Here is a 27,738-nt window from a genome sequence, read left to right as displayed (position 1 = left end):
ACGTAACTATTTTAATAATTTTTTAATTCACCAACTTCTGTGTCTCATCAATTTTTGGCGCCGTTGCCGGAGAGTTGCAATAGAGTGCTGAAGTTATTAATTAGAATTTATTTATTTGCATTTTATTTTATTTTGCTACTATGAGCTGCATGTTTCTTTCGTCAAATGACGCGTTCACTTCCTGATCCGCGCTTGCTAATATTCGATCTTGAAATTGAAAGGACTATTTCACGAATAAGGCGAGAACAGCGTCGGTTAGTCTGCTCTGAAGGCGGATCTGAAAGTGAACTTGAGGAAGAAACCAGCCCCCGTTCTACTGATTCGGTTGTTTTACGTGCAGAAGACATGGCAGCTAGGAGAGTTACCATCCAGGAGGAAGGAGCCCCTGATTTTACAATGCAACCGTTTCAAGCGCATCATCCAGCGGTAGCTACAGATTTTGAAATAAAGACCGCACTGCTAAATTTGATACCCAAGTTTCATGGCCTACCTGCTCAAGAGCCTATCAAGCACATGAGAGATTTCCAGGTAGCCTGTTCTACTGTCAGGCGTGATGGTACTGATGAAACTTCAATTTTGCTGAAAGCTTTCCCGTTTTCTCTCGAGGGAAAAGCAAGAGAGTGGTACTACACTCAACCTCTAGCAAATGTATCCAACTGGGATACACTCAGAAAGGAATTTTTGGAGAAATTCTTTCCATATGAAGTTACTGATAAACTGAGGAAGGATATTTCCACAATTGTTCAGGATGACAATGAGACTCTCTTTGAATACTGGGAGCGCTTCAATAATCTTCTGGAAGCATGCCCCCACCACATGATTGACAAGATAGTGTTACTTAGCTATATCACACAGGGCATGAGGCCCCAAGATAAAACCACATTGGAAAGTGCTAGCAATGGGTCTATGAAGAAGTACAAGACCACTGATGAGGCTTGGCAATTGATCAGTGATTTAGCTGAATCTACTAGGAACCACAGGCAAAAGCAAGGCCGTTCAAAATCTGTTGCAGAAGTATCCTCTAACAGAGAGACTGCGGCTCTAGCTCAGAGTATATGTGAGATGACCAACTTGCTGAAGCAGATGCAATTGAATCAACAACAAGCTCAGCAAGCTCAACCTCTCTTGCCACAGCAAAACCAACAATTAGTCCCGCAAAGAATTTGCGGAATCTATGCTGATTATAGCCATTACACTGATGAATGCCCGCAGCTCCAAGAAGAAGACAACATGGTGGCATCCACTCATAACTTCTATGACCGCCCCAACCAAGGGTACAATCAAAGTGGAAATAATAACCATGGATGGCAGGACAATTCTAACCAGAATTGGAGGGACAACAATAATGGAGGAGGCCGAGATAATCAGGGAAATCAGAGGTGGAATAATAACAACAACAGGCAGCAGAATCAACCTTACAGAGCACCTCACCTGAGGCAAAACCAAGGACCACAGAACAATCAACAGCAGATCTCTCAATTTACTCATTCTTCTTTATCTCCTAATGAAGAGCTACTACAATCTTTTGAGCAAAGACAACAGACCATGGAAAATAACATCATGAATAGTATTAATGCCAGTCTGAATGGTCTCACCTCTACTTTGCAAGCTCTTATGTCACAGATTGGATCAACGCAAAATTCCAGTAACCAACCTTCAAGCTCCACTGGAATCCCCTCTCAACCATTACCCAACCCAAAGGGAGGCATTAATGCCATCACCCTAAGGTCTGGAACCACACTGCAGGAGAGGAATTAGGAGAAACCAAGCCCACCAGAACACACCTCAGCTGAAGAGGTAGTAGAAATAGAAGATGTTGAAGAGGTAGAGGACATACAGGACATAGCTGAAGAAGAAATAGCTCAACCACAGGAGGAAGCACCAAAAGGCGCAGACACCACAGAAAACACTACTCCTATTCCATTTCCACAACTTGCAAGGAAGCCCAGGAAGCAGCTGGAACCCGACCCCAAAATGGTAGAAGTATTCAAAAAGGTTGAGGTAACTGTTCCTCTTTTTGATGTTATTCAGCAGGTACCTAAATATGCAAAGTTTCTAAAAGACTTATGTATCCATAAAGACAAAATTAATGAATTAGAAACCATTCCTTTAGGTAGTTCTATATCTGCTTTAATGGGAGGATTACCTGAAAAATGTAGTGATCCAGGTCCTTGTATAGTTAGCTGTACTATTGGTGGTGTAGTAATTTATGATTGCATGTGTGATTTAGGAGCATGTGTCAGTATAATGCCTTTGTCTATATATGATATTTTGAGGCTCCCTCCCTTAAAAAGGTCGGCAGCTCATTTTGTGTTAGCAGATAAAAGCATTATTACAGTGGCTGGAGTTGCTGAAGATGTTTTGGTGAACATTAAAGGGCTTACATTTTTCACTGATTTTTATATCTTGGAGATGCCCCATAATGATTCAGATAAGCTATCATCAATCCTACTTGGAAGACCATTCCTGAAGACATCAAAATTCAAATTGGATACTTTTTCAGGAACATACTCCTTTGAAATAGATGGCTGCATAGTAATCTTCAATCTGAATGGAGTCATTGACAACCCCCCAGAAGACTGTTCTATCTTTCAGTGTGATGTCATAGATGAAAGTGTAGCTGAAATTCACAAGGAAGAGTTAGAAGAGAGGCACACTGGACAAGGTCCAAGTGTGGGGACCCTCTTAACTGACAATGAGGGCACTTCGTCATTTTCACAAGCTCCAGATAATCCAGAGCCTGCCCAGGATCAAAAGTTAGAATTGAAACCCCTCTCTCCACATCTCAAATATGCTTATCTTGAAGATGAGCAGAAGTTTCCAGTTATTATTGCAAGGGAACTGATTTCTCAACAAGAAGAGCAGTTACTTAATGTGCTGAGAAAGCATAAGAAGGCAATTGGGTGGAGCTTGGCAGACATAGTAGGCATCAACCCTCAAGTATGTGAGCACAGAATATTTTTAGAAGAGGGAGCAAGACCTGTCCGTCAACCCCAAAGAAGATTGAATCGCACCATCTTGGAAGTTGTCAAAAAGAAAGTGACCAGACTATTGGAAGCCGGTATCATATATTCCATTTCAGACAGTGAATGGGTAAGCCCAGTACAAGTGGTGCCCAAGAAGTCTGGAGTCACTACAGTGAAGAATGAGCATGGGGAGCTCATAGCAACTAGAGTTCAGAATGCTTGGAGAGTCTGCATTGATTACAGGCGTCTCAACCAAGCTACCCGTAAGGATCACTACCCACTTCCATTCATTGATCAAATGCTGGATCGCCTGTCAGGTAAATCACATTATTGCTTTTTAAATGGTTACACAGGTTATTTCCAGATTCATATAGCTCCTGAGGATCAGGAAAAGACTACTTTTACATGTCCTTTTGGGACTTATGCTTACAAGAGAATGCCCTTTGGCTTGTGCAATGCATCAGCTACTTTCCAAAGGTGCATGATGAGTCTCTTCTCTGATCTTATTGAGGACTGTATGGAAGTTTTCATGGACGATTTTAGCATTTATGGTGATTCTTTTAGCCTTTGCTTAGATGGATTATCTAGAGTATTAGATAGATGTGTTAATACAAACATTGTATTAAATTTTGAAAAATATCACTTTATGGTAAAACAAGGAATTGTATTAGGACATGTGGTATCTAATAATGGCATTTTTGTAGACCCAGCAAAGGTGAATGTTACTTCTAGTTTACCTTACCCCTCTTCTGTGAGGGAAGTCCGTTCGTTCCTTGGCCATGCAGGTTTTTACAGGAGATTTATTAAGGACTTTAGTAAGGTCGCACTTTCCTTATCCAGATTACTGCAGAAGGATATTGAGTTCGAGTTCAGTGAGGATTGCAAACAAGCGTTTGATAAGCTGAAGACTGCTCTGACTCAAGCTCCAATTGTGAGAGGCCCAGACTGGAGCCAGCCATTTGAAATCATGTGCGATGCTTCCAACCATGCAGTAGGAGCAGCGCTGGCTCAGCATGAAGGTAAGGATCCTTTTGTTATTGCTTATGCGTCTAAGACTTTAGACAATGCCCAGTCCAACTATACTACTACTGAGAAAGAGCTTCTTGCTATTGTTTTTGCTCTGGATAAATTCCGAGCTTATTTACTTGGTACTAGAGTAGTAGTATATTCAGACCATGCAGCTTTAAAGTATCTATTAGTTAAAAAGGAGTCCAAACCAAGACTTATACGTTGGATACTGCTGTTACAAGAATTTGATTTAGAAATAAAGGATAGGAATGGTAATCAGAATCTAGTGGCAGACCACTTGAGTCGCCTTGAGCATATTAAGGATGATTCTACTCCTATAAATGATAATTTTTCTTTTGATAACCTGCAAGCAGTATCTGAGGTAGTCCCTTGGTATGCACCTGTTGCTAATTATTTAGTTAGCCGCACATTTCCTCCAAATTTTTCTAAGCATCAAAGAGACAAGCTGAAAAGCGAGTCTAAATATTATATATGGGATGACCCATATTTATGGAGATGTGGTGCTGATCAAGTAATTAGATGTTGTGTGCCTCAATCAGAATTCCAGTCCATTTTAGAGGCCTGTCACTCATCTGAGAGTGGATGACATTTTGGCCCTCAAAGAACAGCTAGAAAGATCTTAGACTGTGGATTCTGGTGGCCTACTCTTTTTAGAGACGTTGCTGAGTTTTGTAAATCTTGTCTCCCATGCCAGAAATTTGGCAATATATCCAGGAGAGATGAGATGCCTCAACAAATTATGCTTTTCTGTGAAATTTTTGATGTTTGGGGCATTGACTTCATGGGTCCATTTCCAAATTCTAATGGATATTTCTATATATTGTTAGCTGTGGATTATATTTCCAAATGGGTGGAAGCAATTCCTACCCGCACTGATGATGCTAACACTGTTGTTTCCTTTGTGAGAAACCATATTATATGTCGCTTCGGATCACCACGAGCAATCGTGAGCGATCAAGGCACCCATTTTTGTAACATGAGACTGACAGGATTAATGAAGAAGCATGGGATAATTCATAAAGTTGCAACAACTTACCATCCCCAAACTAATGGGTAAGCTGAGGTGTCAAACAGAGAAATTAAGCGTATCTTGCAAAAGATAGTAAAGCTTCATAGAAAAGATTGGAGCACCAGGCTACAAGATGCACTCTGGGCATATAGAATAGCATACAAGACACCCATTGGGATGAGTCCTTTCCGCTTGGTTTATGGAAAAGCTTGTCATCTCCCAGTTGAAGTAGAACACAGAGCTTTTTGGGTAGTTAAGGAGTGCAACATGGGAATTGAGAAAGCCGGAGCTGAAAGGAAGTTGCAACTGCAGGAACTGGAGAGCCTTCGCCTAGAAGCTTATGAAAACTCCAGAATATACAAGGAAAAGATGAAGGTTGTACATGATCAAAACATCAAGAAGAAAGAGTTCCAACCTGGGGATTTAGTCCTCCTTTACAAATCTCGACTAAGGCTCATGCCAGGTAAGTTGAGATCAAGATGGGAAGGTCCATACAGAGTAGAGAAGGCCAAACCGTACGGAGTTTATCACCTAAGCCATCCCTCAAGCTCTGAACTCATTAAGGTTAATGGACAACGCCTGAAGCTATACCATGGCGAGAAGATGCAGAGAAACAAGGAGCTTGAGATATTCCTCTTGGAAGATCCCCACATAGCAGAAGATTGAGCTAGTGGAGCGTCCAACTTACGGACGTTAAAGCAAAGTGCTAGGTGGGAGACAACCCACCATAGTATGATCGTTCTTTTCTTTATTTTTAGTTTTTCCTATTCAATAACTCTTCTCTTTCTTAGTACTTTCGTGCATCTGCATTTACATATTTTTATTTTCATAAAAAAAAAATTTCCGCTACGCGACACGATCGCATCAGCGACGCGTTCGCGTCGTAAGGAGAGTAAAGAAAATAAAGATGAACAGAAAGTCACGCTGGAGCGTGGCTGGAGGCGTGCCAATGGCACAAATCAACCCACGCGACCGCATCGCTGACGCGTTTGCGTCGCATGGGAATCATGGCCTCCCACGCGACCGCGTGCCCCACGCGGCCGCGTGCCCTGAGTTTTCGACGTAAAAGGGTGCACAATAAAATATTGTGCGAGAGTGGTGCTGGATTGGTGTTGAAAGCACAATCCTTATCACGCGACCGTGTCGCAGACGCAGCCGCGTCATTCGTTTTTTGACGCACACTCATGCGATCGCGTGACCCACGCGATCGCGCCACCCCAATTTTGGAAAATAAATTAATTTGAACAGAGAGTTGTGCTGGTGCGAGGCTGCACTCGCGCCAGAAGCATAAAATGGGTCACGCGACCGTGTGACCGACACGATCGCGTCACCATACTTGAAGTGCATCCACGCGAACGCGTGCCCCACGCGGCCGCGTCGCATGCGCCGCACAGCTCAACCTAAAATTGCCACATATCTTATCTTTCTCTCCTCCAAATCCTAATTTTTCTTTTCCTTCCTTATTTCTTCCTTCTCCCTTCTTCCTTCTATCTCACCTATCACTCTCTCTCTCTCTCTCTCTCTCACCTCCATTACCAAGGTTCTATTTTCTTCTTCCTTCTTCTCTTTTCTATCATTATTATTATTTTATATGTTATTTTCTTTTTCTTTTCTTTTTATTTTCATTATTCATATTTTCCTTCTTCTTCTTTTCCTTTTTACATGGTGTTAGAAATTTATTTGAGTTATTATCCCTCATTATGTGCTTGTGGATTGTTGCAATTTGTTTGACAATTATTATTTTTAAGGGATTGCTTGCATGTTCACCTTCATACTTTCTATATCTTATTTACCATGCATGCCATGTGTTTGTGAAAAAGCCCATATAGCATTATGCACTTTTCTACATTACTTTACTCTACTATTCAATGCTTGCTTTTCACAAATTCTCTTTACTATTGTTTTAATTGAATTTAATTGTCAATACAAACATTTTGGCTTGTTACAACTGATGCTTGGTCTATGCTACTCATGCCCTTTTCCGGCATGCCAATAAACACCTTGCATCCACTTATCTTTCGATGTACTGACTATTTTTCATTGTTGGCTTTTCACATGTACTCGAGAGCATGTGTTAATGTCAACTACATCCTAATGTGCATCCATCACCATTCTTCTGTTCTCTTCCTTGCTATATATCTATTTGAATTTAATTTACTTTCTCCTCTCTTTTTAGGATGGCCACCAAGAAAGGAAAGGAGAAAGCAACTCCTAAGCCCCCAGCAAGAAGAGGCACTAAAAGAGCATCAGTGGCAGAGCCATCTTCAACCGCAGTCAAGCCCTCAACAAAAAGAGTTAAGAGGATAATAAAGGTTGATGACAAAGACAAAGCCTTTCCAGCAAAGGAAACTGCGCGATTTCCCAATCGCTACTGTGAGCAGATGTTCCCTATACTGGCAGAAAGGAACTATAACAATGAATACCTTCTTATCCTTCCATCCAATATTGCTACCTTTGTTGAGCTGCAAATTGAACGAAGACAATGGGGTTTCCTACGGAGACAGCCAAGGCAGGTCAATCTTTCTTGGGTAGTTGAGTTCTATTCTAACTTCTACATGCCAACCCTGCAGTCTGTTTATGTCCGGCAGAAGCAAGTCCCCATTACAGAAACGGCCATTCAGCAAGCTCTGAGTCTTCCCCCTATTCCAGAAGGAATGGACGCCTTCCAAGAAGTCGCACTTAAGCGCCAGAGGTACCAATTTGACTGGGACTCCGTTCTCGGAGTTATCACATTACCTGGCAGCCGTTGGATCTGCGGATACCACCGTACCCGCCCTAAAGGAATCTTGGCTTCAACACTTACCTTGGAGGCTCGCGTATGGGCATAGATCATGTCCCATTACGTCTTTCCGAGCACTCATGAGTCCTCCTTCACTGCGGACATGGCTATTCTACTATGGTGCATCCTTACAGACCAACCTCTGAATCTCTCACGACATATCCAGAATGCTATGGGACACGTACAAATTGCGGGCAATTTACCTTTTCCCGCCTTGGTCTCAGATCTTGTCTCAGCCGCCAGAGTCTCCTACAGAGCTGGGGACACCAAAGCCGTGCTTCCACGGGATGATCAGTATGTCCCTAACGGAAAATACCTCAGACTCCCAGCAGCCACTACAAGCCTTCCTACTACTCCAGTTGAAGATAATGCTTCTTCAATACCACAAGCACCTACAACTTATGAATTGCTCCAGCAGATAATCAAGAGGTTGGATCGGCAAGAACACAAAGCTAAGTTGAGAGAGCGCCGTAACAACCAAAGATTCAAACACCTCAGGGAGCTACTTAAAGGAGATTGCAAAGACTCAGACACCCCGGAATCCACTTCTTTTACTAGCACAGGGAGCCATGATGGTCCCGATTGTGGAGATACTACTACCAGCCCACCCCTGTTCCTGACAGACGGCACCGAGGATGGTGCAAAGCCTTAAGTGTGGGGAGGTCGGTCAGTACCTGACTTCCGGAGGTAATTTCTCTTCTCTAGCACCAATAATTAGGATATTTTAGTTAGATTTTCTTTCTTTTATAGAATAGAATAAATTGCATAGGTTAGGATAGTTGCATGCATGTTCTACTTGATTGAAAAGATAATAAGTTTCTTTTAAGACTCTATCTTTGGAACAAAATTTCACTAATTTTTCAAAATTTATGATAAATTTGCTTGAGTTGTATTTGGAACATGACATTTGAGCTAAAGAACACACAACCTGTGAAAGATTTGAGCCTTTATGTATGGTTACATTATTTAACCATAATTATTTCATTCTTGTGTGTTTACTTCTCTATGATTGTAATCTATATTTTGTTTTATCTTATATGTCCAATATTTATTATATTTTCATGCTTGCACATGATTGAGGCCATTATTTGTTTAAACTCACTTATCCAAATTAAGCCTACCCTTTTCAATTACCTTTGTTAACCACTTGAGCCTTTAAATCCCATTTGTTCTATATTTTACCACATTACTACCTTAAGCTGAAAAATAATTGTATATCCCAAATTGAATCTTTGGTTAGCTTAAGATAGAATTGTGTGTGCTAGTTAAGTATGGGAAATCGTGGGAACAAAAGTTGTTAAGGGAATGTGTCATGAGAATTTAATGGGAATTTGGATACCTACTCATGTGAAACTATAAGAATTAAAAATCTATGTGCATTGATAAGCTATATTTCTTTCAATTTAAAAAAAAAAATAAGGGGACAAAATTACCCCAATGTTAAATTCAGAACTCAAAGATCAATGCACATATGATAGAATCAAATACAAAGTTGATACATGAGTATGGATTGAAAAAGGGAATTCTGGGTAGCTAGGTATGAACTTTAAGATTACATTAAAAAGATATAGGTTGGGTTGAAGCTTGGGTTAATTAAAGATTCAATTTATCAGCTCACTTAACCATATGTATACCCCTACTTGTACCTTGGTCCCATTACAACCTTGAAAAGACCTCATAATGTTTGCATTGGTATATTAACTGTTGTTGATTGGTTAGGAGAAAAACAAAAGTTAGAAAGCATGATTAGAGAAGGATAGAGTGATTACCCTATACACTAGAGATTAGAGCGTACACACATTATCAGTGAGGGTTCAATGCTTGAATTTTCATGTCCCCGGCTTTCATGAGCTATCTTCTTGCACTTTTATCTGTTTTATTGTATAATGATAGAATTAGTGGAATTTGATTTGTAATTGTTTTGAAGAGCTTATTTACTTTTGATCAAGTGGGCAAGAATCATATAGTTGCATTTACTTATATATATAGTTGAATTTATTTATATATATAGGATTGCATTGCATTTCATGAGTTTCTACATGTTCATACTTATTTACTTGTCTCCTTCAATTAAGAATGAGGATATGCTAATGTTTAAATGTGGGGAGGTTGATAAACCACTATTTTATGGTTTATATTGTGTTTAATTGTGTGGTTTTATCATGATCCTTACCCACTTATTCATTAAATTAGCATGAAATTATAATTCCTTCCTGAATTTATTACATGTTTGAAAACTGCTTCCTAGAGACTTTAATTGTGTATTTTTAATTCTCCTTTATTCCATTCGATGCTGTGATCTGTGTGTTGAGTGTTTCAGACTTTATAAGGCATGAATGAGTTGGAGATTGGAAATGAAGCTACCAAAAAATGGAAGGAACACAAGAATTTGAGGAGATAACAAGCGAGAAGTGACACGGTCGCATGGCTCACGCGACCGTGCGAAGGAAAGCAAATCGCAGTGACGCGGCCGCATGGCTCACGCGGTTGCGCGGATTGGAAAAGCTCAAGCGACGCGGTAGCGTGGACGACGTGGCAAGGAAAAGCGCGAATGACGCATCCGCATGGATGACGCGATCGCGTGACATGTGCGATCTGCATAATCTGTAGAATTCGCTGGGGGCGATTTTGGACCTTATTTCGACCCAGTTTTCGGCCCAAAACAGCAGACTAGAGCCAGAGAATATGCAGAAACAAAACACAACATTCATTCTATATAGTTTTCAGTTTTAGATCTAGTTTTACTCCTTTAGGTTATTCTCTCTATGTTTTAGAATTTTAATTTTTAATTGGTCTTAGCATTGGAACATTGAGAAGAGTTATTTCCTTATCAAGACTTCGTCATTCTAGTTCGTTCTCTTAACTTGGTTTTATTCTTCCATGTTCTTTGCTTTGTTCAATTTTGTCATTTGAATACTTTCATGATTATTTAATACAAGGATTATTTCTTCCATTTTAATTTATTTTCCATTCCAATAATCATGTCTTCTTTTAATTCTCTTTCATATGTTATGGATTTATTATTTACAATGAGCGAGTAGTTTCTTCACTTGATGGGGAGTTAATTGAAAGGAACTCTTGAGTTGGAAGGATTGAAAGAGAATTTGTAATTGGGTTAACTGTTGGATTGCTATCTAGTCACTAACACCAATCCCTTTGAACTAAGTGGGTTGCAACTCGTGAATAGATCTAGCATTCCAACTTGTTTGACTTTCCTTTACCTAGTAAAGGATAACTAAACAGAATAACCATTAATTATAAATTAATCTTGAAATCACCCCATCAATAATAGAGATTCCAACTAATCAACTCCCAGTCAAGGCTTTTATTCATATTATTTAAATTTTCTCAATTTAATTTTCCATATACTTAACTCAACCTTTTGGAACATCTGATTAATAAAATAGCACACTTTTCTGCAACTCATTGGGAGACGACCTGGGACTCTAACTCCCAGTAATTTTTAATTTAAACTCTCTGTGACATATTTCTAAATTGATAGGCAAATTTTCAGTGAGTTAAGAACTATACTTGCAACGTAACTATTTTAATAATTTTTTAATTCACCAACTTCTGTGTCTCATCAGATGGTTGTGAGGAGTATGAGTGGAAGTGTTAAGAGGAGTGGCCTCTGAGATTGAATATGTGATTACAATTTGTATTGTTCTCCGTCGTAGGGGCTGTGACAGTATCCCGCCTACGTTCCGATGTGAGAGTTGAAGCTGGGCTTCTCACTCATATTTCTCTTAACTAGAGGAAGGTGGTGGGGCACTCTCCCTCGGAATATTTCCCTCTGAAAGAAGAAGGTGCTAGGGCACTCATCCCTCGGAAATTATTCCTCCTGAAAATGCAACTTCTCTCTGATTGCAAGGTAGTAGAGCACTAACTCATGGAATCATGTGACAACCAGAGGAAGGTGGTAGGGCACGCTCCCTCGGAATATTTCCCTCTGAAAGGAGAAGGTGGTAGGGCACTCTCCCTCGGAATTTTCCTCCTTATGTATAATAGAGAGACTAATCCGGGAGTTGTCGACCGGATTTACTGTCGGGTTTGGCACAATAACCGACATATGATATCACAGCCAATAGGACAGACATTCATCATATGCATTTTCTATATGCTTGCTTGCTATGTTTACTTGAGGTTGCTTAATTGTATAACATGCCTATCTGCTTCTTGAACTACTTGTTGTATATGAATATTATCTGTGTTTTACTTGATTGCATTTATTGTGATTGTCTGGTGCTGAGGAGGTCAGGTAGGCAGTGGCGATGGGGCATGGAGGTTAGGTTGGCGAGGGCTGTGGGATACAGTGGTGTGATTAGTATTAGTTAGAATTTCCCTAAGTTTAGTTAATCCGGTTTATAGTTTAAGTTCTTTATATATTTATTTTGTTTTATTTTATTCTAAGCTTGAATATCCGTATGTGGTGTGAAGTTCTAGGATTGCCTTTGGCGTCCCGGAGTCTTACATCTTACATTATTGGGCACTGTTACCATACTGAGAACTTCCGGTTCTCATTCCATACGTTGTTGTTGTTTTTCACATGCAGGACGCCACCCACCGCAGTGAGTTGGGTGATGGTAGCAGAGTGGAGGATCTTATTCTATTTTGTTGTCTTCTTGGTTATTTTATCTTTTACTCTCACTTTTGCATTTTTTGGTCTGCCTAGAGGCTTTTATTTGAGAGAATAAAACTTGTATAAGCCCTTTTGAACTACAGTCTTCTTGTTGTCTGTATATGGCTAGCCGACTTAAACTCCGCGAGTCGGGGCTAGATTCTTTTGATATTATACTATTATATTTTGATACATCTTATCTGTACCTTGTGTTTTCAGTTAGTAGCTTCGCTAGTACGTTATGCACTTTTCAAATCCTGTTTTTGGAGCTAAATCCTTCATCAGGCTTCTAGAATATATTATTTCTTTCTATATAAATATGTATAAGCCTTAGAATTGTCGTAATCTCTGATTAACCTTTGCTTTACGGCTAGAGGTAAGGCTTAGGGTAATTGGGGTGTTACATTTAGTGGTATCAGAGCGGTTCATCCTCGTGAGCCTGAGGGATGGACCGATTGTGCTTCGTTGCATACTCTGTGTGTCTTTTTCTTTTATGCTATTAGGTTATCTACTTGATATTGTATAGCATGTTTGTTTGTGAGTGCCTGTTTGGGATAATGGAAGCACTAGGCTTTTGGTATTAAGACTGATCATCTTGATATCAATTGGTTGGTGTAGACAGGAACCTTAATGGCTACTCGCGGATGAGGTCATACACGTTCACGAAGAGAGAGTAGAAACGAGCAACCGGCCGATAACCATGCCGAGTTTATGGCGGCAATGGCGAATCTTGCAAATACCATGGAGGCGAATGCTACTGCGACTCTGCAAGCTGTGCAAAGGTTAGGCCAACCGGCGGGAAATGGAAACGGAGATGGTGAGGGAAACGCCAACAATGATGCTTAGGGGAATGGAGATAACATGGGGGGTGCTCCGATGACCTTGGCGACCTTTCTCAAGGTTCATCCTCTGAGTTTCCGAGGTTCAACAAATCCCACGGAAGCGGATAACTGGTTCCAAGCTATGGAGCGTGCACTGCAAGTACAACATGTCCTGAACAACCAATACGTGGAGTTTGCTGCTTATCACCTTCTAGAAGAGGCCCAACATTGGTGGCAGGCGGAATGCCGCTTGCTCCAACTTCAGAACATTGATGTTCCTTGGGATGTATTCCAGACGGCCTTCTACAAGAAGTACTTTCCTGAGTCGGCAAGGGAAGCAAAGGAGATGGAACTGATGCAACTAAAGCAAGGTTCTCTATTTTTGACAGACTATACAAGCAAGTTTGAGGAACTCTGTAGGTTTTCTAGGGTATGTCAGGGTGCCCTGGAGACCTATAAAAGTTGGAAGTGTTTCAGGTATCAAGGTGGCTTGAAGGGCGATATCATGACTGCTGTGGCTCCTATGGAGATTCGAATTTTCTCCGTTCTGGTGAACAAGGCAAGAGTGGTTGAGTAATGCACGAAGACGGTAGCCTCGTCAAAGGACACTCGTGGAGGAGACACTAGTAGAGAACACGACGATTACCTTGGGCCAAGGGGACATAACTTCAAGAGATATGGTGAGGGGAAACGGTCAAGAGCTTACTCCTCTGATATGAAATGTCAGGAGTGTGTAAACTACCACCCAAATAGGCTATGCCAGTTGGGTAAGAAACTATGTTACAAGTGTGGCTCACCGGGACATTTGGTTAGAGATTGTCCACACCGAGGAACACATGAGGCGGATGGATCACAACAACAGGGTTGAGGTAATTATGAAGCCGATGATCAAATCTCTACTTATCTTCATAGTACAGATTATCGTCGTTTGTGTTGAAAAAGTTTTAAAGCTTAGATTGATTTTTAAACTTGGTTTGGAAAACATGGTTTTAGTTGGGACCCGAAAAGGGTGGCAAAGCCCAAGTTTTAGGGGAGATACTGCCAAAATTTTTATGAAATTTAAGATTTTGTTTTAAGAATGTGATTTAGAAAAGGAATAAATTTGAGAGGTTCTATTACTTGGTTCTTGATTTATTAAGAAATAGATGTTCTTTGAGTTTAATCTGTCTACGGAAAGTGGATGTTTTAAGATTGATTTAAATAAGAAAGAACCTATGTTTTGAAGTTTGATTAAAGACGTACCTTTAAAAGAGTTTTAGTCGATTTTAATAGAAGTTGAACTTTGATTAATTAGGTTCATTTTCTTTTGAAGTATTCTTTAAAGTTTGACTTAGCAAGACTAAATGTAATAACCCTGATTTTCGAGTACATGAGATCTTTTCTGAAAGTACGGATTTCTCCGGAAGATCATTAAAGGGAACACCTCTGTTATATCAAAAAGTATCTTAATCCTCATTATCATTATGTCATCCTTAAGCTAGAACCTTTTCCAAGGCAAGCTCGATAACGCGGTCACGAAGAACCTAGTTTTTGAACCGTATCGGTTGGCAGTTTTGATTATGATTTTCGTAAATAGTCTTTGTTTGACGAAACAGACTCGATTCATGAGAGGAGAGAGATAATAGTATAATATTATCATTATATTAGTATTAGAACATGCTTGAATGATATTATAAGGTTACCTGGTCTATTTTTATTAAAAACAGAAAATCGGTTTAACCGGATTTACGGTTTACTGGTGCAGCTTAGCACCAGCACTCTCTGATAAATTTAGCAATGCTAAGGCCACATTATACATTTTCTATTCTTATAATAAACATGTTAATAGTGTCATTTATGCTAGTAGCTCAGAAAACAATTTTTAGAGATGTTTTTACAAGTGTTCCGATACATCTAGTTTTAGTAGTTGTACACCTGAGATATTTTAATATTATTTTAACCTACCTCCAAGCCAACCAATCACAACTCACCTTACACCCCCAAGACCTCCAAGGCTGTCTCATTTCATCATTTTGGCCGAAAATAACAAGAGAGAAAAGAGAGAAACTTTCATGAACACTTAATCTTCAAAGCTTGATTTCTTCTGAACTAAAACTCAAATCAAAACTCCGATTTCACCAAAATGATCCTCTCTTCTTCCTCTACATAACCATGTGACTTATCAAGGCTGGAAATAAGGTGGGATGGCGGACTCCCTCCCATTTCAATTTGGTTTTCAAGGAAAACCATGCAAAACATGTGTTTTCTTGATATTCTTCCTTAGGAATCATGCTTAACTTGACTTGAGGTCCAAGAAACGTGAATTTCCAGCAAGTCTAAGGTGAGATATCTCTTCCTAACATACTGAGTGAGATTTGGTCAGTTGAGAGTTTTTGGATTTAAAGTTGTTCTTGATGTGATTTAGGAGGAAAAAGTGCTTAAGGACCACCTGAAAGTTTAACCGAATTAGGAGCAGCAAAACCAGGTAGGGATTGACTAATTTAATCTTTATTGATTGTGTTTGAGTTTTGTGATTATGATATGGTTTGGCTCTGCTTGAAATTGATTGTTTGTATGAGTAATTCTTGTTGAAATTTTGGTGAAAATTTGATGAAATTTGATGAAATTCAAGCTATGAATGTGTGTTCTTGGAGCAGCTGGTAAACGAAAACCTAGGCCCTAAATTGGGGTTCAATTTGTGTTAAAATCATGTAGAAAATATGGGGTTTTAGTGTCTGGGAATTTATTTTGAATTTTGGTAAAAATCGGTTGCTGAAAAGACTGAAAAACGGGTAAAAACAGAGAAAGAATTTGAAGAATATACGAAGAACATGAAGAACACTTTGAGTGTGGTGAAGAACATTGAAGAACACCTTTTAGATCTTAGAAAGGGCAAGGAAGTAAAATTTTTGGTGTTTAAGGGGTTATATGGTAATTTCTGAAAGTTAGAGTGGTAAAAGTAGAAATATTAAAAGTTACAGGTGGTAAAAAGTAAATTTTAAAGGTTAAAGGTAAAGTTAAGGTAATTTTCGAAAATATATTAATAAAATAATAAATAATAATAAAATATTAAATAATAATATTTAATTAAAAATAATATTTTAATAAAAATAATAAAATAATACGAAAAAGGCAGTTTTCTGTAAAAGCTTTAGAAAGACAACTTTAAGTGCAGAATCTCATAATTACCTTCATAAAACACTAAGGGAGTGGTAATAACATGATAGTGAGTCAAAGATAAAGAAAAGTTAAAAAGTTAAAGAAAAGATAAAAACCAAAGAAAATTCTGTAAAGTTTTAATGACAGAAAAACAGACAGAGACTAGTGAACAAACTAGGGCAACATAGTTAGTCCTGGAGTTACGACTAGGGTTAGGTATTATATGAAAAGTTAAACTGTTTCAGTATAGACTTAATGAACCTATACTTGGGACAGGCTAACTATTCATACCGAAATTTACATAAGCTTTAAATACATACGTTAAGCAGAAAAATCAGAGCAGAGTAGAAAAACACAGAGAACAGGGCAACCAGAGTAAAGTAAAGAGATAAAGAGAAAAAGAGTAATATAGATACAGAGGAAAGAGTAATCAGAAAAAAGTAAAGAGATACAGAGAACAGAGTAATCAGAGCAGAGTAAAAAGACAAAGTGAAAAGAGTAATATGATAAAGAGAATAGAGAACAAGCAGAGGGCCTGTTGAAAGGTCATTTGTTGCGTTAAGGCAACTCCAGAGATATTTGTATATTCATCTGCTGCTTTTCTGTTGGCCCTAGAGGTCCTGTAGGCCCAAGTTCACCTACAGTGAGTTGTTATTCCTGTAGGCCGAAGTTCACCTACAGTGAATATCAATTGTTTATCTCAGGGTGTTGCTCCTGTAGGCCGAAGTTCACCTACAGAGAGTTGTGATACCTGTAAGCCGAAGTTCACTTACAGGGGCGCTATTTCTGTAAGCCGAAGTTCACTTACAGAGGTGCTATTTCTGTAGGCCGAAGTTCACCTACAGAAAGTTGTTGTGATTAAACCATTTCTGTAAGCCAAAGTTCACTTACAGAGGTGTTATTTCTGTAGGCCGAAGTTCACCTACAGAAAATTGTTGTGTTGTGTTTAGACTATTCCTGTAAGCCGAAGTTCACTTACGGGAGTGCTATTTCTGTAGGCCAAAGTTCACCTACAGAAAATAAGCCATATCTAGGACTAGTTCCTAGGAAATGTCGGGCTGCAGGGTGTAAACCGACACGTGAGCTCATGGCCTGCATATGACAGACATGCATCATACTTGGTTGTGCATTTCCTGTGTTATGATTGTTGTTTGAATGTATGCTTTCTTTGTTTTCCTTCTATTCTCTGTGTCTGTGTTTTGTTTTCTTGTATTCTTTTGTTTGTGTTTTTCTTCCTATTTTCTCTATTTATCTGTTTCTTCTATCTACTATTTCTCGATATTCTGCTATTTATCTGCTAAACAATACGGAATTAATGAACTTAACTAATAACCCAGACCCTACTAAGAACTCCCCAGTTCTTACCCCTTCTCTCTCCCTTCCCCCTTCAGATGGAAGTAAGAGTACCTTACAGTAGGTCGTTAATGATGGTTATGCAAAGAGGATTCTGCTCTAGATAGTCTTCTGAGTTTAGGGTGAATATCGTTCCCTGTTTATATGTATATACTGTGAGACTAGCCAATGTCTACACCCCGTTTGTTCTTGAACTTTAACTTAAATTCTGTGTACGAGACTCCTGTTGTGTGGCTACTTGATAAGGTACCAGAGACACGTTATATGGCAATGTCTGATCGTGCAAAGGAGTAGTAGATGATGTTCTACCTTTTGCTGATGTTCCACCTGACTTGATTTTTGAAGACTTAGAAGATACTTTCCCTCGCTTTAGTAGTTTAGAGGGACTAGGTGAGTATAGAGTCTAGGCTAGCCTGGGCGCCAGCTTAGGGACTTCTTGAACAGGTCAGGGCCTAGGATGTTGTATGTATATATATGTATATAGTTATTATCTAGCTATACCTAGGGGTCTTCTAACTAAAAGTCTATACTTAAATAAAAGTTGGATCACTGAATGTTGTTGACTGCTTGTGATGTATTTATGTGTGGTTATTTATAACTGTTTTATCTGTTATCAGTTGTAAATTGATTATGAATGATTCCATCTATTAATCCAAATGTTTAAAAAAAAAAACCCCGCAAATTAACTACGTTTTTAACAACGAATCAGGCTCATATGATAAATAATAAATAATAATTAGGAAGACAAATTAGTAGTGCTCAGTTTCTGGTATGATCTAGACATATTGAAATTTGGGTCGTTACAATTTGGTATCAGAGCAGTTTGTTCCCAATAGAGCCTGGGGAGTGGACTGACTATGCTTCATTGCATACTCTGCTTGTGTGTCCCATGCTGTTAGGGTATCTTCAAGATACATTTGGCATGAATGTCTATGAGTGCTCATTTTGGGAATGTTCGTGCCTAACTTGAGATATTAAGACTGATCACCTTAATATTGATTATTTGGTGCGGATAAGACCTCAATGACTGTGAATAAGGATGGTTTAATCGAGTTGTGAACGACAAATTCGTGAGAGGCACAACTATTCTTATAGCTGTTATGATCTCCATGGCCATGGCTATGTGATATTTAGATGCTGTAAGGAACGGACCGATCTCTTCGTCAGGATGGCTTGAAGGAAATAGACCGCTTGAAGAAGGATTCTTGCACGTGGCTGAAATTTTGAGGGCAAAATTTTCTTTTAGGAGGGTAGAATATAACAACCCTGATTTTCGAGTACATGAGATCTTTTCTGAAAGTACGGATTTCTCCGGAAGATCAGTAAAGGGAACACCTCTGTTATATCATCAAGCATCTCAATCCTCATTATCATTGTGTCATCCTTAAGCTAGAACCTTTTCCGAGGCAAGCTCGATAACGCGGTCACGAAGAACCTAGTTTTTGAACCGTATCGGTTGGCAGTTTTGATTCTGATTTTCGTAAATAGTCTCTGTTTGACGACCCAGACTCGATTCATGAGAGGATAGAGATAATAGTATAATATTATCATTATATTAGTATTAGAACATGCTTGAATGATATTATAAGGTTACCTGGTCTGTTTTTGTTAAAAACAGAAAATCAGTTTAACCGGGTTTACGGTTTACTGGTGCAGCTTAGCACCAGCACTCTCTGATGAATTTAGCAATGCTAAGGCCTCATTATACATGTTCTATTCTTATAATAAACATGTTAATAGTGTCATTTATGCTAGTAGCTCAGAAAATAATTTTTAGAGATGTTTTTACAAGTGTTCCGATACATCTAGTTTTAGTAGTTGTACACCTGAGATATTTTAATATTATTTTAACCCACCTCCAAGCCAACCAAGACCTCCAAGGCTGTCTCATTTCATCATTTTGGCCGAAAATAACAAGAGAGAAAAGAGAGAAACTTTCATGAACACTTAATCTTCAAGGCTGTCTTATTTTAATATTATTTTAACACCTTACACACCCAAGACCTCCAAGGCTGTCTCATTTCATCATTTTGGCCGAAAATAACAAGAGAGAAAAGAGAGAAACTTTCATGAACACTTAATCTTCAAAGCTTGATTTCTTCTGAACTAAAACTCAAATCAAAACTCTGATTTCACCAAAATGATCCTCTCTTCTTCATCTACATAACCATGTGATTTATCAAGGCTGGAAATAAGGTGAGATGGCTGTCTCCCTCCCATTTCAATTCGGTTTTCAAGGAAAACCATGCAAAACATGTGTTTTCTTGATGTTCTTCCTTAGGAATCATGCTTAACTTGACTTGAGGGCCAAGAAACGTGAATTTCCAGCAAGTCTAAGGTGAGATATCTCTTCCTAACATACTGAGTGAGATTTGGTCAGTTGAGGGTTTTTGGATTTAAAGTTGTTCTTGATGTGATTTAGGAAGAAAAAGTGCTTAAGGACCACCTGAAAGTTTAACCGAATTAGGAGCAGCAAAACCAGGTAGGGATTGACGAATTTAATCTTGATTGATTGTGTTTGAGTTGTGTGATTATGATATGGTTTGGCTGTGCTTGAAATTGATTGTTTGTATGAGTAATTCTTGTTGAAATTTTGGTAAAAATTTGATGAAATTTGATGAAATTCAAGCTATGAATGTGTGTTCTTGGAGCTGCTGGTAAACGAAAACCTAGGCCCTAAATTGGGGTTCAATTTGTGTTAAAATCATGTAGAAAAGATGGGGTTTTAGTGGCTGGGAATTTATTTTGAAATTTGGTAAAAATCGGTTGCTGAAAAGACTGAAAAACGGGTAAAAACAGAGAAAGAATTTGAAGAATATACGAAGAACATGAAGAACACTTTGAGTGTGGTGAAGAACATTGAAGAACACCTTTTAGATCTTAGAAAGGGCAAGGAAGTAAAATTTTTGGTGTTTAAGGGGTTATATGGTAATTTTTGAAAGTTAGAGTGGTAAAAGTAGAAATATTAAAAGTTACAGGTGGTAAAAAGTAAATTTTAAAGGTTAAAGGTAAAGTTAAGGTAATTTTCGAAAATATATTAATAAAATAATAAATAATAATAAAATATTAAATAATAATATTTAATTAAAAATAATATTTTAATAAAAATAATAAAATAATACGAAAAAGGCAGTTTTCTGTAAAAGCTTTAGAAAGACAACTTTAAGCGCAGAATCTCATAATTACCTTCATAAAATACTTAGGGAGTGGTAATAACATGATAGTGAGGCAAAGATAAAGAAAAGATAAAAAGTTAAAGAAAAGATAAAAACCAAAGAAAATTCTGTAAAGTTTTAATGACAGAAAAATAAACAGAGACTAGTGAACAAACTAGGGCAACATAGTTAGTCCTTGAGTTGTGACTAGGGTTAGGTATTATATGAAAAGTTAAACTGTTCCAGTATAGACTTAATGAACCTATACTTGGGACAGGCTACTATTCATACCGAAATTTACATAAGCTTTAAATACATACGTTAAGCAGAGAAATCAGAGCAGAGTAGAGAAACACAGAGAACAGGGCAACCAGAGTAAAGTAAAGAGATAAAGAGAAAAAGAGTAATATAGATACAGAGGAAAGAGTAATCAGAAAAAAGTAAAGAGATACAGAGAACAGAGTAATCAGAGCAGAGTAAAAAGACAAAGTGAAAAGAGTAATATGATAAAGAGAATAGAGAACAAGCAGAGGGCCTGTTGAAAGGTCATTTGTTGCGTTAAGGCAACTCCAGAGATATTTGTATATTCATTTGCTGCTTTTCTGTTGGCCCTAGAGGTCCTGTAGGCCCAAGTTCACCTACAGTGAGTTGTTATTCCTGTAGGCCGAAGTTCACCTACAGTGAATATCAATTGTGTTTCTCAGGGTGTTGCTCCTGTAGGCCGAAGTTCACCTACAGAGAGTTGTGATACCTGTAAGCCGAAGTTCACTTACAGAGGCGCTATTTCTGTAAGCCAAAGTTCACTTACAGAGGTGCTATTTCTGTAGGCCGAAGTTCACCTACAGAAAGTTGTTGTGATTAAACCATTTCTGTAAGCCAAAGTTCACTTACAGAGGTGTTATTTCTGTAGGCCGAAGTTCACCTACAGAAAGTTGTTGTGTTGTGTTTAGACTATTCTTGTAAGCCGAAGTTCACTTACGGGAGTGCTATTTCTGTAGGCCGAAGTTCACCTACAGAAAATAAGCCATATCTAGGACTAGTTCCTAGGTAATGTTGGGCTGCAGGGTGTAAACCGACACGTGAGCTCATGGCCTGCATTGGACAGACATGCATCATACTTGGTTGTGCATTTCCTCTGTTATGATTGTTGTTTGAATGTATGCTTTCTTTGTTTTCATTCTATTCTCTGTGTCTGTATTTTGTTTTCTTGTATTCTTTTTTTTGTTTTTTGCTTCCTATTTTCTCTATTTATCTGTTTTTTCTATCTACTGCTTCTCGATATTCTGCTATTTATCTGCTAAACAATACGGAATTAATGAACTTAACTAATAACCCCGACCCTACTAAGAACTTCCCAGTTCTTACCCCTTCTCTCTCCCTTCCCCCTTCAGATGGAAGTAAGAGTACCTTACAGTAGCTCGTTGATGATGGTTCTGCAAAGAGGATTCTGCTCTAGATAGTCTTCTGAGTCTAGGGTGAATATCGTTCCCTGTTTATATGTATATACTGTGAGACTAGCCAATGTCTACACCCCGTTTGTTCTTGAACTTTAACTTAAATCCTGTGTACGAGACTCCTGTTGTGTGGCTACTTGATGAGGTACCAGAGACACGTTATATGGCAATGTCTGATCGTGCAAAGGAGTAGTAGATGATGTTCTACCTTTTGCTGATGTTCCACCTGACTTGATTTTTGAAGACTTAGAACGTACTTTCCCTCGCTTTAGTAGTTTAGAGGGACTAGGTGAGTATAGAGTCTAGGCTAGCCTGGGCGCTAGCTTAGGGACTTCTTGAACAGGTCAGGGCCTAGGATGTTGTATGTATATATATGTATATATATGTATATAGTTATTATCTAGCTATACCTAGGGGTGTTCTAACTAAAAGTCTATACTTAAATAAAAGTTGGATCACTGAATGTTGTTGACTGCTTGTGATGTATTTATGTGTGGTTGTTTATAACTGTTTTATCTGTTATCAGTTGTGAATTGATTATGAATGATTCCGTCTATTAATCCAAATGTTTAAAAAAAAAAAACCCTGCAAATTAACTACGTTTTTAATAACGAATCAGGCTCATATGATAAATAATAGATAATAATTAGGAAGACAAATTGGTAGCGCTCAGTTTCTGGTATGATCTAGACATATTGAAAATTGGGTCGTTACAATTTGGTATCAGAGCAGTTTGTTCCCAATAGAGCCTGGGGAGTGGACTGACTATGCTTCATTGCATACTCTGCTTGTGTGTCCCATGCTGTTAGGGTATCTTCAAGATACATTTGGCATGAATGTCTATGAGTGCTCATTTTGGGAATGTTCGTGCCTAACTTAAGATATTAAGACTGATCACCTTAATATTGATTATTTGGTGCGGATAAGACCTCAATGATTGTGAATAGGCATGGTTTAATCGAGTTCCGAACGACAAATTCGTGAGAGGCACAACTATTCTTATAGCTGTTATGATCTCCATGGCCATGCCTATGTGATATTTAGATGCTGTAAGGAACGGACCGATCTCTTCGTCAGGATGGCTTGAAGGAAATAGACCGCTTGAAGAAGGATTCTTGCACGTGGCTGAAATTTTGAGGGCAAAATTTTCTTTTAGGAGGGTAGAATGTAACAACCCCGATTTTTGAGTACATGAGATCTTTTCTGAAAGTACGGATTTCTCCGGAAGATCAATAAAGGGAACACCTCTGTTATATCATCAAGCATCTCAATCCTCATTATCATTATGTCATCTTTAAGCAAGAACCTTTTTCAAGGTAGGCTCGATAATGCGGTCACGAAGAACCTAGTTTTTGAACCGTATCGGTTGGCAGTTTTGATTCTGATTTTCGTAAATAGTCTCTGTTTGACGACCCAGACTCGATTCATGAGAGGATAGAGATAATAGTATAATATTATCATTATATTAGTATTAGAACATGCTTGAATGATATTATAAGGTTACCTGGTCTGTTTTTGTTAAAAACAGAAAATCAGTTTAACTGGGTTTACGGTTTACTGGTGCAGCTTAGCACCAGCACTCTCTGATGAATTTAGCAATGCTAAGGCCTCATTATACATGTTCTATTCTTATAATAAACATGTTAATAGTGTCATTTATGCTAGTAGCTCAGAAAATAATTTTTAGAGATGTTTTTACAAGTGTTCCGATACATCTAGTTTTAGTAGTTGTACACCTGAGATATTTTAATATTATTTTAACCCACCTCCAAGCCAACCAATCACAACTCACCTTACACCCCCAAGACCTCCAAGGCTGTCTCATTTCATCATTTTGGCCGAAAATAACAAGAGAGAAAAGAGAGAAACTTTCATGAACACTTAATCTTCAAAGCTTGATTTCTTCTGAACTAAAACTCAAATCAAAACTCCGATTTTACCAAAATGATCCTCTCTTCTTCCTCTACATAACCATGTGATTTATCAAGGCTGGAAATAAGGTGAGATGGCTGTCTCCCTCCCATTTCAATTCGGTTTTCAAGGAAAACCATGCAAAACATGTGTTTTCTTGATGTTCTTCCTTAGGAATCATGCTTAACTTGACTTGAGGGCCAAGAAACGTGAATTTCCAGCAAGTCTAAGGTGAGATATCTCTTCCTAACATACTGAGTGAGATTTGGTTAGTTGAGAGTTTTTGGATTTAAAGTTGTTCTTGATGTGATTTAGGAAGAAAAAGTGCTTAAGGACCACCTGAAAGTTTAACCGAATTAGGAGCAGCAAAACCAGGTAGGGATTGACGAATTTAATCTTGATTGATTGTGTTTGAGTTGTGTGATTATGATATGGTTTGGCTGTGCTTGAAATTGATTGTTTGTATGAGTAATTCTTGTTGAAATTTTGGTGAAAATTTGATGAAATTTGATGAAATTCAAGCTATGAATATGTGTTCTTGGAGCAGCCGGAAAACAAAAAACTAGGCCCTAAATTGGGGTTCAATTTGTGTTAAAATCATGTAGAAAAGATGGGGTTTTAGTGGCTGGGAATTTATTTTGAATTTTGGTAAAAATCGGTTGCTGAAAAGATTGAAAAACGGGTAAAAACAGAGAAAGAATTTGAAGAATTTACGAAGAACATGAAGAACACTTTGAGTGTGGTGAAGAACATTGAAGAACACCTTTTAGATCTTAGAAAGGGAAAGGAAGTAAAATTTTTGGTGTTTAAGGGGTAATATGGTAATTTCTGAAAGTTAGGGTGGTAAAAGTAGAAATATTAAAAGTTACGGGTGGTAAAAAGTGAATTTTAAAGGTTAAAGGTAAAGTTAAGGTAATTTTCGAAAATATATTAATAAAATAATAAATAATAATAAAATTAAAAATAATATTTTAATAAAAATAATAAAATAATACGAAAAAGGCAGTTTTCTGTAAAAGCTTTAGAAAGACAACTTTAAGTGCAGAATCTCATAATTACCTTCATAAAATACTTAGGGAGTGGTAATAACATGATAGTGAGGCAAAGATAAAGAAAAGATAAAAAGTTAAAGAAAAGATAAAAACCAAAGAAAATTCTGTAAAGTTTTAATGACAGAAAAACAGACAGAGACTAGTGAACAACTAGGGCAATATAGTTAGTCTTTGAATTGCGACTAGGGTTAGGTATTATATGAAAAGTTAAACTGTTTCAGTATAGACTTAATGAACCTATACTTGGGACATGCTAACTATTCATACCGAAATTTACATAAGCTTTAAATACATACGTTAAGCAGAAAAATCAGAGCAGAGTAGAGAAACACAGAGAATAGGGCAACTAGAGTAAAGTAAAGAGATAAAGAGAAAAAGAGTAATATAGATACAGAGGAAAGAGTAATCAGAAAAAAGTAAAGAGATACAGAGAACAAAGTAATCAGAGCAGAGTAAAAAGACAAAGTGAAAAGAGTAATATGATAAAGAGAATAGAGAACAAGCAGAGGGCCTGTTGAAAGGTCATTTGTTGCATTAAGACAACTCCAGAGATATTTGTATATTCATCTACTGCTTTTCTGTTGGCCCTAGAAGTCCTGTAGGCCCAAGTACACCTACAGTGAGTTGTTATTCCTGTAGGCCGAAGTTTACCTACAGTGAATATATATTGTGTATCTCAGGGTGTTGCTCCTGTAGGCCGAAGTTCACCTACAGAGAGTTGTGATACCTGTAAGCCGAAGTTCACTTACAGGGGTGCTATTTCTGTAAGCCGAAGTTCACTTACAGAGGTGCTATTTCTCTAGGCCGAAGTTCACCTACAGAAAGTTGTTGTGATTAAACCATTTCTTTAAGCCAAAGTTCACTTACAGAGGTGTTATTTTTGTAGGCCGAAGTTCACCAACAGAAAGTTGTTGTGTTGTGTTTAGACTATTCCTGTAAGCCGAGGTTCACTTACGGGAGTGCTATTTTTGTAGGCCGAAGTTCACATATAGAAAATAAGCCATATCTAGGACTAGTTCCTAGGTAATGTCGGGCTGCAGGGTGTAAACCGACACGTGAGCTCATGGCCTGCATAGGACAGACATGCATCATACTTGGTTGCGCATTTCCTCTGTTATGATTGTTGTTTGAATGTATGCTTTCTTTGTTTTCATTCTATTCTCTGTGTCTGTGTTTTGTTTTCTTGTATTCTTTTGTTTGTGTTTTGATTCCTATTTTCTCTATTTATCTGTATCTTCTGTCTACTGCTTCTCAGTATTCTGCTATTTATCTGCTAAACAACACGGAATTAATGAACTTAACTAATAACCCCGACCCTACTAAGAACTCCCCAGTTCTTACCCCTTCTCTCTCCCTTCCCCCTTCAGATGGAAGTAAGAGTACCTTACAGTAGCTCATTGATGATGGTTCTGCAAAGAGGATTCTGCTCTAGATAGTCTTCTGAGTCTAGGGTGAATATCGTTTCCTGTTTATATGTATATACTGTGAGACTAGCCAATGTCTACACCCCGTTTGTTCTTGAACTTTAACTTAAATCCTGTGTACGAGACTCCTGTTGTGTGGCTACTTGATGAGGTACCAGAGACATGTTATATGGCAATGTCTGATCGTGCAAAGGAGTAGTAGATGATGTTCTACCTTTTGCTGATGTTCCACCTGACTTGATTTTTGAAGACTTAGAACGTACTTTCCCTCGCTTTAGTAGTTTAGAGGGACTAGGTGAGTATAGAGTCTAGGCTAGCCTGGGTGCCAGCTTAGGGACTTCTTGAATAGGTCAGGGCCTAGGATGTTGTATGTATATATATGTATATATATGTATATAGTTATTATCTAGCTATACCTAGGGGTGTTCTAACTAAAAGTCTATACTTAAATAAAAGTTGGATCACTGAATGTTGTTGACTGCTTGTGATGTATTTATGTGTGGTTGTTTATAATTGTTTTATCTGTTATCGGTTGTGAATTGATTATGAATGATTCCTTCTATTAATCCAAATGTTTAAAAAAAAAAACCCCGCAAATTAACTACGTTTTTAACAATGAATCAGGCTCATATGATAAATAATAGATAATAATTAGGAAGACAAATTGGTAGCACTCAGTTTCTGGTATGATCTAGACATATTGAAAATTGGGTCGTTACACTAAACAACTCCGAGCCTTGGAAAGGTTTCTGATTTACGAATGAAATGAAATTGGCTTTTAAGCATTTTGGTTTTGAAAGTGGCTTAGAACTTTTGGCCTACATACTATGGTTTTGATTTTAAGTCTCCATTTTAAATGGTTTCAATTTGAGTAATTATGATTCCAAAGATTTCTAAAGAGTTTAAGAGGTGAGGTAGGTTATTCTTCCCTAGAGTTTTGTGTCTTCTCACAGAAAGTTCCATTTTAAGGTGATGATTGAAAGTCTCTTGGAAGTTTTGTTAAATGTTATATTAAGTGACTAAGATTTG

General features: G+C 38.1%; 1 protein-coding gene and 1 pseudogene across 1 annotated transcript; both read left to right on the top strand.

The window, feature by feature from the left end:
* The first annotated feature begins 7,181 nt into the window (after nucleotides 1-7,181).
* Nucleotides 7,182-8,435, top strand: LOC148548354 (uncharacterized; annotated as a pseudogene).
* Nucleotides 8,436-13,262: 4,827 nt separating this feature from the next.
* On the top strand, nucleotides 13,263-13,799 carry LOC148548353 (uncharacterized). Its single transcript, XM_088495604.1, has one exon. It carries the CDS (start codon nucleotides 13,263-13,265, stop codon nucleotides 13,797-13,799), a length of 537 nt encoding a protein of 178 aa, XP_088351730.1.
* The last annotated feature ends 13,939 nt before the right edge of the window (nucleotides 13,800-27,738 follow it).

The sequence above is a fragment of the Arachis ipaensis genome, chromosome B8, assembly GCF_059453495.1.
Source record: "Arachis ipaensis isolate K30076 ecotype BB chromosome B8, ASM5945349v1, whole genome shotgun sequence".
Taxonomy (NCBI): Eukaryota; Viridiplantae; Streptophyta; class Magnoliopsida; order Fabales; family Fabaceae; genus Arachis; species Arachis ipaensis.
This window is presented reverse-complemented; position numbering and strand designations above follow the sequence as displayed.